Genomic DNA, 11,541 nt, shown 5'->3' with positions numbered 1-11,541 from the left:
AGCAACATCCAGCACAAGGATGGTTTTCCTACTTTCCTCCTCCAGCTTTCACTGTTTCAGGTCCTCCTAGCCTCCACACAGGCTCATAGTCAGCTTATCTATACTTCTACCTCAGGGCCTTTGTACTTGCTTGTCTTTCAAGGCGTAACTCATAATGCCACCTACCAGGCATCTCCAGAATCCCTACCTGACCCTACTCATTTATCTCAACCTGATGGTCTCAAACCAACCATAAAGTCTTCAGGGTCACTACTGTGGCTGACATAGAACCTGCAGAGAACAAATGTCAAATATACAAAGGCCCTTTGTGCTTAGGCACAAAATGGTGAGGCTTGTCAGAGCATTGTAATCAAGGACCCCTTACAGATCAGATGGATGGGAACTTAACACGTCAGCAGTGTCTGTACATGGTTTTCTCACCAAAGGGAGATAACATTCCCTTATGCCAAACAAATGCTTCAGGTACAAAAGAAAAGTTTGCCCTGACCCCTTCACACAGTACAGGGCAATGTTATAATCAGTTAAAGCATCTTTATTTTTGCAATTATCATTCCATACAAAAGCAATAGAAATGCAAATATTGACAAGTTTACAATTGAATACATGAACAGAGTTATCTGTACACATCATTTACAGCAATATTACATGGTAAATTAACTGATCATTAAAAAAAAAAAAAAAAAACAAAGTTCTTTCTAAATCCCTCTCTTCCTCTCTTCTGCATCAACTCACAGAGCATTTACTAAAATACTTACCTCACACTAATGCTATTTCAAGTTCCAAATTAAAACTATATAACTTACATAAAAGCCCATTAATATAACAGCTTAACATCTTTGCTCAGAGCTCTGTATGAGGGAAAGCTACATTCACATTGATAAAAGACCAGAAAATAAGTTTTTACAAAGTCACTGCAGCTGCCTGACTGAGAATTCTTCATCAGTTACCTAAAGGGCAGCCAATTCTAAATTGGTCCCATAAACACACGGTTAAAATCCGTGGCCAACCCATTTGAAACGTGGTAGCTGGAGTCCCAAGTTCTGGTAGAAAACCACACGCATCCTGTTGTCTAACTTAGGAGGCAGAAAGGTAATAGGGTTAAGTCTTCACTGGATTCAGCTTCATTTACAATTTAAAACATGCGTAACACATTCACCATACATAAAAATAAGGCAAGAAAAACTATTTATCATGAGAAAATAAATTCTTAACAGAGAAAACAAATACAAATGCACAGCAACTCATGCCTTCCAGGCAGCCAGGCAGAGCCAAGTATTTCTCAGAGTAACCACCAGGGGGCAGTTAACTCATGGCAGAGAAGTCTTTCAAAGGTTCAGTTAAACAAGCTTCCAAATCAAACTCGTCCTCCACTTGGCAGTCCACATGTCTGACTTTGGTGGGTGTGCCAGCATATACATCCTGGAAAATAGAGGTAGTCACACCTGCATCAGTCCATCGCACAAGCTTCACCTTAGTTATTACTCTGAGCACGAAGACATTTCTTTAGTGTATATACATATTCATTTCTGACTTGTCACAACCACATGGTATACTATGAAAAGGATCAATAAACCTGAGTACAACTGGAGTGACACAGATGGGAGCCAGAATAAGGCAATGCATCTTTGTTCATGGCCATGACCAAATATGGCAAAAGAATAGCTTATAACTGCTTGTGTTTGAAGTCTTTTATGTTTTGCCACTTCAGAATCTAGGTATTATATATATACAAATATACAATATTGGCCTATATACAATAGTGCAAGGTCTTATTCACAGATATAAGGGCATCTTTTTAGGTAAACTGTATAAATGTGAACAGATTTGAACAAATGTACGACGTCATTAACTACTAAACCAATGAGAAAGATTATACTGGGAAATGAGGGAAGCCCTTATGTAGTCCTAGCAACCTAGCAGGCCTGGATTTTGCCACACACACCATGCTGGCCTGGAAGTTAGAGATGCTGGCTTGGAACTTAAAAGATCAGCACACCTCTGCTTTGAATGCCTTCAATTCATTCGCACACTGGTATTAAAATACTCTACCACCCCCAGTCATAACTCAAATGACTTAAAACACCCAAGCTGAGAGACAGACTAAAAGTACTTACAAAGTTATCCTGTGAACTTGTCTGGGACTCAGAGCTGCTTTCTGTGAATTCTGTCTCCATTTCCCCAAGATCTACAGGTTGTCTAAGAAATAAAATAAGCTTATCAGTCACCTGTTACAATCAGAAAGGTTGTTTGCTAAAGCCAAACACCACCCACAACAGTGTTGTTTCCCATGGAACATTTCACATTTGCCAAATTTCATTCCTGACCAATCAACCCAACACAGAAAGCTGGCAGCAACTCCCAGGTGAAAGGTCACCCAGCTTGGAGGACTAGTCTGAGAATCTATGCTGTTATTCACATATATCCATAAATATCCTTTTCCCGATTCTCCTTTCTTTCTTTTCTTTCTTTCCTTCTCTTTTCTTCCTTTCATGTAAAGTGGTGTTTTGCTACATGTCTGTGAGAAAATGACAGACCCTCCAGAACTGGAGTTAGACAGGTATGAGTTGCCATGTGGGGAATTGGAAGAGCAGTCAGTGCTCTTTAACCACTGAGCCATCTCTCCAGCTCCCTTTTTTGTTTATCTATCTATACACTCTGGCTGTCCTAATTCCTGGCCCTGTAAACATTCTTGAAAAGTAGTAGCAAGAGAGGAATGGTAGGGTGTCAATACCTTTTAAGTCAGAACTTCAAGGTGTGCCTGTGATACAGAGTTAAGACCCTGATCAAAACACCAAAAAGATACAGCTAGGGATGTGGCTTGGTCTGAACAGTGTTTGCCTAGCATGAATCAATTGGGGTCTATGAGCCCTGAAGAAATGGCTTAGTGTCTAAGAGCACTAACTGCTCTTTCAAAAGTTCTGAGTTCAAGTTCCAAAAACTGAATGGTGGCTTATAGCCACCTATAATGAGATCCAATGCCTTCTGTTTTGCAGGCATAGATGCAAAGCACCCATACGTAAAAAATGTATAAACCAGACTAAAAAGAGGACAGGAGATAGTGGTGCAACCTTTAATCCCAGTATTCAGGAGTGCAGGAGGAACTCTACATTCAAGGCCTACCTGGTCTACACTTCTAGGTCCAGGATGTCAGGACTACAGAGAAACCCTAGGTCCAAAATCTAAACCAAAAAAAAAAAAAAAAAAAAAAAACCCACTCAAATAGAACTGGGGATATTGCTCAGTGGAAAATAGGCAGAAGCTTCTAATTTTGGAATCCCAGAATGCATGTCAAAGAAAGCTCCCAAGGCTACCTGGCCCAAAGTAACAAACACAGTGAACACAAGAACCTACCTCAGACAGGTATAAAGAACTGACACCCAAGGTTTTCCTCTGAAATGTACACACAGCCGAGTGTCCTAGACTGAGCTGTTTTCTAACTCTCAAATTCCTTCCTAGCATCCACAACTGTGCAATAATAAATCAAGCCTGAAGGCTAGTGTCTGTTCTCAACAGTGTCCAGGGAATCTGTCACTGTGACAGGAGATAAAGAAAGAAACAAAGACATACATTTCTTGCAAATCACACCCTTCTTCAGCAGGAGGATCCCAAAAATGCAAAGCCACCTTCCAGAGTTTGATCTGCTGGTCCCATGACCGCCGGCTATACTTCTTAAATTTGTTGGGGGTCCTGGGATGGATTCCAGGCTGTCGCAGGTGTCTGCAGGACATAAGATTACCTTAGCACACTTTGAGGTCAACATTTAACAAATAACTTATATTCTCTTTTCTTTTTATTTATTTTTAGCTTTTCATAGTCAGGGTCTCCATATGTAAGCTCAGCACTTGCTATGTGGATCAGGCTGGTCTCAAATTCAGAGATCCTCCCATGTCTGCCTCTTGATTGCCCAGATTAAAAGCATGCACTACCACACCTAGTAATGACTGAGAGTCCATAAGGCGAACAAAGAAATCCACTAAAAGTAGTATCTCAACCAGGCACAAACCTATACTCTCAGCACTTGGGAGGCTGGGGCAGAATGGTAAATAAAAGACACCCAGCAAGACCCTTTCTTAAAATCTTACTATTCCTTTAAAACCCATATTCTAGGGGTTGGGGATTTAGCTCAGATGTAGAGCGATTGCCTAGCAAGCGCAAGGCCCTGGGTTTGGTCCCCAGCTCCGAAAAAAAGAAAAAAACAAAACAAAACAAAAAATACCCCATATTCTAGAAAATGTTTTAATCCCAATTCTGCTTAAAAGACACATATACACAGCCATATTATATGTCTGTTCAAGAGAACAATAAAGCTGACACATGCCTTTAACCCAGCACTCTGGAGGCAGTTAGGTGGATCTCTTAAGTTTGAGGGCAGCCTGGTCTACAAAGTGAGTTTTAAGACAGCCAAGGCTGCACAAAGAAATCCTGCCTTGGAAAAGAGAGAAAAAGGGGAGACAGGGTAATGATTTTTTTTTTTCACTTAAGGACTCTCAGAATCCAGAGTGGCTCAAAACCATCTGTAATTATAGTTCCAGGGGCTCCGACACCCTCGTCTGGCCTCCAGAGGTACTCGGCATGCACATGGCATACTGTACATGCATGCAGAGGGGAAAAACCCTCATATATAATCTCTCCTTCTCTCTGGTTTTTCTAGACAGGGTTTCTCTGTGAAGCCTTAGCTGTCTTGACACTGTAGACGAGGCTGTCCTTGAACTGAGAGCTCTGCCTGTCTCTGCCTCCTGAGTGCTGGGATTAAAGGTATGTCCACCATGACCAGGCTTCATACACACAATCATTAAAATACCACCATGCCCAGCTCTCCAATTAGATAATTGTTTACTTTCCTATTGTGTATTTTAATAACTACATACTCTATAAAATGACACACTTTCTAAGTCCTGAGGATGTCAAAACATCCACAGCCTTTCTTTTTTTTTTTTTTTGGTTCTTTTTTTCGGAGCTGGGGACCGAACCCAGGGCCTTGTGCTTCCTAGGTAAGCGCTCTACCACTGAGCTAAATCCCCAGCCCCCCATCCACAGCCTTTCTGATGCCAATCTATTCTTGGTTTGAACGTAAATTCTTTTTTTTTTTTTTCCAGAGCTGGGGACCAAACCCAGGGCCTTGCGCTTGCCTAGCAAGCGCTCTACCACTGAGCTAAATCCCCAACCCCTGCATGTAAATTCTTATGAGTTAGTAATAAACACTTCCTAGCGTATGTGTCTAATATAAGCAGCTCCTTAACAGGCACAATGTTGTGGAACAGGGTTAGAACAGGCCTGTGTGACACTACCTGGGCACCTCTTTAATGTATCGATCATAGGCCATAGTGTTCTTCCCATAGTTGATCTGCTTCTGCCTTCTCATCAAGACACTTTCATCTGTCTCCACGTCAGCAGGCACTGAAGACACAGACTCCTTTGAATCAGAACTGAAAAGAATAAAGATTAAATGAGCTTTGAATTTAAGATCATTAGGTGCCAAGAAAAGAAAAAAAAACTAACACAAACAGTCCCCCTCTCCATTTGAAATAGGAATCCTACCAAGATCCAGAACCTGGGCCAGGAGGTGGTGGCACACCTAATCATAACACCAAGGATGCAGAGGCAGGTAGATCTAAGTTCAAGGACAGCCAAGGCTACACAGAAATCACCTTAAACAAGAACAACAAACCCCAGATTCCGTACTATGGAAATTTCCAGCACACAATAATGAAGAACAAACTACCAATAAGTGCTGGGGCGATAGTCCCCCCCCCCAAAATGTCATTACCAAATTAGAAATGTTTCAGCATGTACCTTCCTGATGACGATTTTCTCTCTCTTCCAAAGTCATTTATGAGTAGCTTTCTTTTGTACCTGAGAATAGAATAAAATACTGCTTTTTAAAAAGTATGCAACACATGAAACAAACAGAACAGTGTTTCTACAACAAAAAGGAAGCTTTTTCTCTGAATAGGCATGATTTGGTGATGGGAGAATGCACTAAAACTCTAGAGATTTGGGTTGGAACAGGAAATGCACTACTTTTTTCTTTAAAAACATTTTTGGGCTGGAGACAATGTATGTATGGATCAGCACTTAAGATCACTTGGCATTTCTCCCAGAGGACCCAGGTTCTATTCCCAGCACCCACATGGTGGTTAACTCCAGCAAAAGAAGAGATCCAATGCCCTCCTCTGGCTTCTATGGACACAGGCATACGTAGGGCACAAAAAGAAATCCACACACACAGGCAAAACATTCATATACAAGAGGTCTGAGTTACCAACAGCTGTGAGCCACCATGCGGGTACTACAGAGTATACATCAATGCCACGTATGTGTCGGTCTGAGGACAAATGTTAAGAGCCAGCTCGCCCCTTTCATCTGAGTTCTGGAGGGGTGGAGGGTGGGGGTCGGTCAAACTTAGGTCTTAGAAGCAAATTTCACCCATTGAACCATCTCACTGGGCCAGCATTATTTCTTTAAGTCTATTTGATTGCAATTTATGTCCCAGATAAGTTTTAATCCTGACCTTAAAAAAAAAAAAAAAAAAAAAAAACCCAAATATCTATCTTTCCTTCCGTTCCCTAGCTAGAGATATAGCTTAGTTGAAGAATGCTTGCTTAGCATGTAAAAAGCCTTGAATGTGATCCCCTAGCTCCACAAACAGGGCACGGTGACATGACTCGAAACCCATCACTCAGGAGGTGGATGCAGAAAGATCAGGAATTCAAGGTTAAACCTTGTCCCTTGTCCGGAAAAACCACCCACCCCACAATAAACTAAGATTAAGGCTTATGTGCTACAGCCTTCGGCATGTTCTTCCTCTTTCAGGTTCTCCTGAGATCTTTTTTCTTTTTTGGGACAGAACTAGGTATAGCCCTGGAACTTTCTATGTAGACCAAGCTGGCCTTTGAATTCAGGATATACCTGCTTTCCCAATGAGAGGATTAAAGGTATGTGTAACCACATCCAGCTATTTTCTGGAATCTTATAAGCAAGAGTAAGCCAGAGAGTCTATCAGTGTCTTTCAAAGGCACTTTCTATTTTATGGAGGCAAGATCTCTGTATGAACCCAGAGATTTTTATTGTGTTCGTGTGGACTATGTGTGCTCTCACAAGGACAACTTGTAGGAGCTGGTTCCCAGGCCCTGAACTCAGGCCATCAGGCAGCAAGTGTCTTTCCCTACAGAGGATACTGCGGGTCTTGGTTTGGTTAGTCTAGCGAGCTTGCCACTGGGCATTCCATTTCTGCTTCCCATGTGCTCTGGTATTAAAGGCAAACCACATGTCCACCCAGCTAGAGATCCCAACTCCAAGCATCATTCTTGTGGAGCAAGTGCTCCATCCACTGAAACTTCCCCTGCATCCCAACTGTTTTACACTATTATTTGAAATTGTCGGGCATACCTCAAGAACTATCCTATGATCTTTTCAATCCTTTGAAAATCATTCTAGGTCGCCCAAAATACTGTACTTGACTACCATAAAGACAACAGATGGGGCTGGAAAGATGGCTCAGTAATTAAGAGCACCAACTACTCTTCCAGAGGTCCGAGTTCAATTCCCAGCCACCACATGGTGGCTCACAACCATCTGTATGGGATCCAATGCCCTCTTCTGGTGTGTCTGAAGACAGCTACAGTGTACTCATATACATAAAATAAATAAAAAAGAGTTGGATCAATAAACTTGGGGATTCATCATGCTAGGCAAACTCATTACCAATGAATGAGCAAGAATACCAAACAGATTTTTTGAGAACCATTATTTTAAGATGTCCTATGAATATAGTTAGTAACTGAAAAAACATATTATGAAGTTTATTAAGAATTCTAGAATTTGGGGCTGGGGATTTAGCTCAGTGGTAGAGCGCTTACCTAGGAAGCACAAGGCCCTGGGTTCGGTCCCCAGCTCCAAAAAAAAGAACCAAAAAAAAAAAAAAAAAAAAAAAAAAAAAAAAAGAATTCTAGAATTTTGGTTTCTTTGAAAAACACAGAAATAGGCCGAAGCCGGGAAGTGGTGACCCACACCTTTAACTCCAGCACTTGGGAGGCAGAGGAAGGTGGCTGAGCTGAGGCCAGCCTGGTCTACAGAGTGACTTTCAGAACAGTCAGGACCACAGAGAAACCCTGTCTGGAAAATACAAAAACAAAACAAACAAAAAAAGCACAAAAATAATAGATTCATCTTAATACCAGGTGTGGAGGTATGGGGCTGCTTGGCAACGACTATGATTTGCCTTGTGCTCTACCAGAAGCACGGTTTTGACAGCTGCAGATAGTTTCTGCAGTTGTGTGCGGTTTGGAACTCTGGGAATCTTTCAGAGGGTATGAATGCTAGTGCCAATGGCAGGGAGAGTGCTTGGTGGTTGGTCAGCAGGTTAGTTGAGGTTGTTAGTCGCCACATAAAGAGAAAGACATTAGATTCAAAAAAGAACCTCCCAGGGTTGGGGATTTAGCTCAGTGGTAGAGCGCTTGCTTACCAAGCACAAGGCCCTGGGTTCGGTCCCTAGCTCCAAAAAAAAAGAAAAAGAAGAAAAAAAAAAAAAAAAAAAGAACCTCCCCCCACTCTCTTATCCTTCTTCCCTAGCTAGTAAGGGGGTGAAACGGGGGGGAGGGAGATAAAGGGAGGGAGAACCTACAAAGTAGCCAAGTCCAGCCACAACAAAGTGTGTACCTTGCAATCTCTTTGTTAACTCTGGTCCTCATTTCATCTTCTTCAACTGCGCTTGCCCAGTCAGAACATCTAGAACGGGGCTTATGGCCTTCAGGCGTTGTAAAGCTACAATAAAATAAAAAAATGCATTTAAACTGCAAGTACTTTGTCTCAGGTTTTTGAGGAAAGAATATGACACGGCTTTGGCAGCGTCTAGATGATCTCTCAAAGCCTATCTGGACTCCACTAGACAAGTCTACCTGCCTACTATGAAACTAGGCTTTGTTTCCAGATGACTCTCACCACAGTCTTGAAAAACTCTCACGCTTCAGCTACCTCCTCCTAAGTGCTGAGAATACAGGTGATAGCCACTATGTCTGGCTTCAGTGCACTCATTTAGCTGCAAACAAATTATGGGATCTTAAAGACTCCAGATAACAAAAATACATAGTGCTACAAACTGTGACCAACCCACAGTGAGAATCCAAAACAGATGAGGCTTATCTTTTAGATGCACAAGACTCACTACATAAGAGGCACCTCCATCAGTGTGAAATGGGTGAGAATATGAGTGTTGTGGATTTAAAGTTCTTACTTTTGTTTTTAAGACAAAAATCTTACTATGTAGACCAGACTGGCCTTAAACTCAGAGATCCTTTTGCCTCACCCTCCCGAGTGCTGGAATTAAAGACTCCCCAACAAGCCTGACAGTTCTAACTTTGGTTGCACTAAGAATAATTAGTCTATCTTTAAAAATTTACCCCCAATACTTGAGTTAAAGATAATTTGCTGAGTAATAACCCACATTCCTGTAATCCTAGCACTTGAGACAAAAGCAGGAAGATCTCAGTGAGTTCAAGGCCAGCCTGGTCTACCTAGTGAGTTCCAGGACTGCCAAGGTCACACAAGAGAAACCCTGTCTTAAAACACACACACACACACACACACACACACACACACACACACACACACACACACACACTTTCAGATAACTGAGACCATGGCAGGGTTCAAAGCTTCAGCTCTTATTTCTGAGATCACCTTCCTCTTCATCCATTACTACATAAAGGTCCCTAAAGAAAGCACTTCTCTGAGGAGTCCAGATCACTAGCTTACTCTTAAAAACACTCTTGGTCTCTCAGAATTACTATTTCACTTGCTGGTCCACCTCCATCAGGCTACCAAAGAGACCTCACTGACTTCAGCACAATGCTTCATAAGAAAAAGAGAAAAATCTAAACACCGTGGCAAAGTCTTATCAGAAGGAAAGGCCCCAAGAACAACTAGAAGTATGAGTAACTTAGGAATTCAATTTTGGTTTGAATCTTGCTTTCACTCAGGCAATAAAACCTAATTTCACAGACGGACGGACAGACGGTCTCTGTGTCTCTGACAGACTCTGACTCTGTCTGTCTGTCTGTCTGTCTCTCTCTCTCTGGGGCAGCGGGGAAGAACTGGGAAGTCGAAACATTTTAACAAGATGTTAAAAGTAGCAGTCTTGTGACATTACTGACACTATTCGTGATAAATATAAAGGCTGACCCACTCCGGATAAAACCAGTTTTGCTGCTACCTTCCAGTCGCTGGTAAGAAGCTTCTAATACTGAGCAAAACTGAATAGAATCTCCAGAGTAACCTAATCTCTTCCAGCAGCTTCAAAAAACCGAGTGCCATAAGATGAGGGTCCCCCTTGGCTCGCCTCCAGACCCGAGTGACCCACCCGTTCCCACCGAGTCGGGGCCCACCTTTCAGGTCGATGGTCTGCAGTCTGGAGCTCGCCTTCCTCGGAGTCCTCAGGCTTCCGGTCTCTTCCGTCCGCTCTGCGCTTCCGTCCGAGACTCCATCGCGCAGGAGACCGCGGGCTGAGGACACAGACTGCGGTCAGTGGGCGGGGCCCCCAAAGCACCGATGGTTCAAGGAACCCTACCTCACAGAGAGACTAGAAACCGAAGACTTGAAAACCGCATGACCGCTTACCTCGCACCGCCGTCGCGGCGACTCCCGTAACGGGGTGGGCTTCTAGGTCTGCAGGCCATGGCGGCGGTGGTTTGAAGGAGAGCTCACCAGCAGGAACCTCACCCAGCGACAGCACAGAAGAGGTCTGAGCCTGCCTAGCCCAACCGCCCTTAAGTGCGCAGGGCCCCGCCCCTCAATAACTCCCGCGCGCGCGCGGGGCCGGACGAAACCACCGGACCTGCACCTGTGGGGGAGCCCTTCTCGGCTCTGCGCGCCCGGCTGACGGACCCGGTTCCGACCTAAGCCTCAGAACTGCAGGCAGTCGCTAAACCCCAACGCCTTACGCAGCCGTCCAGAAGGGCGGGAAAAATGGGATACCCCGACTAGGTGAAAAGGAACCGGAGACCTTCCCCGACCCCTATGGCCTTCCAGGAGGCTGGCGCTGAAGCTGCTGGGCCTCTGATTGGCCGCCCCTTCGCGGGCCCAAGGGGTATTGGCGGGAGATTGGGCAGTGCGCGCCACTGCCACTCAAAGGAGGCGCGGCCACGGCGAGGGTGGAACACCCAGATACTGTCCGGGATCCCGACTGGCCCCTCCTACCCACCGCCACTGTCCTCCGGGTGCGCCCGCCTCTAGTTTAAACCCACAATTTTAAAACCGTACAAGCTATCCCTTAGTAGCCAACAAACTTAGTTGCCTTTTTTTCCCCTGCAAGGCCGTCTCTGGTGCTTGAGTCACCAGCACGAAGGCCGGGCCCCTGCAAATCCCACCTGTCCTAGTTGTAAGATGGTCTAACCCAGAGCAGCGAGAGGACAGAGGGTGGGTTGGAGGTGGTAACTACGTGGCACCATCAAAGGGTTTGTCCTTCTAAACGCACTAAGCACTAGTTTCTAAAACTGTTTTCTGATCTGTGACCATACTCATCAGACTTTTCCAACATCCTGCAGC

At 43.9% G+C, this 11,541-nt stretch overlaps 1 protein-coding gene across 2 annotated transcripts; it reads right to left on the bottom strand.

Moving 5' to 3' along the window:
• Positions 1-516: 516 nt before the first annotated feature.
• On the bottom strand, positions 517-11,484 carry Slbp (stem-loop histone mRNA binding protein). 2 transcript variants are annotated; one of them, NM_001130988.1, is made up of 8 exons: positions 10,615-10,715; positions 10,383-10,499; positions 8,659-8,763; positions 5,794-5,853; positions 5,289-5,426; positions 3,568-3,717; positions 2,115-2,196; positions 517-1,419 (listed from the first exon to the last, which is right to left on the bottom strand). In NM_001130988.1, exons 1-8 carry the CDS (start codon positions 10,671-10,673, stop codon positions 1,303-1,305), a joined length of 828 nt encoding a protein of 275 aa, NP_001124460.1. In that variant the 5' UTR covers positions 10,674-10,715; the 3' UTR covers positions 517-1,302. The 2 variants fall into 2 exon arrangements, with proteins under 2 accessions (NP_001124460.1, XP_038948368.1); XM_039092440.2 differs by lacking the exon at positions 8,659-8,763 and having other exon boundaries at positions 10,615-11,484.
• Positions 11,485-11,541: the final 57 nt, after the last annotated feature.

The sequence above is a fragment of the Rattus norvegicus genome, chromosome 14 (assembly GCF_036323735.1).
Source record: "Rattus norvegicus strain BN/NHsdMcwi chromosome 14, GRCr8, whole genome shotgun sequence".
NCBI classification, from domain to species: domain Eukaryota; kingdom Metazoa; phylum Chordata; class Mammalia; order Rodentia; family Muridae; genus Rattus; species Rattus norvegicus.
Note: the sequence above shows the minus strand (reverse complement) of the source record. Positions and strands in the feature narration are given on the sequence as shown.

Excerpts from the sequence above, each read along its gene's own strand:
- Slbp (NM_001130988.1), bottom strand. The coding sequence starts at position 10,673 with ATGGCCTGCAGACCTAGAAGCCCACCCCGTTACGGGAGTCGCCGCGAC. Across the intron at positions 10,500-10,614 it reads CGCCGCGACGGCGGTGCGAG|CCCGCGGTCTCCTGCGCGAT; the intron begins GTAAGCGGTCAT and ends CTGTGTCCTCAG. Across the intron at positions 5,427-5,793 it reads AGAAAATCGTCATCAGGAAG|TTCTGATTCAAAGGAGTCTG; the intron begins GTACATGCTGAA and ends TATTCTTTTCAG.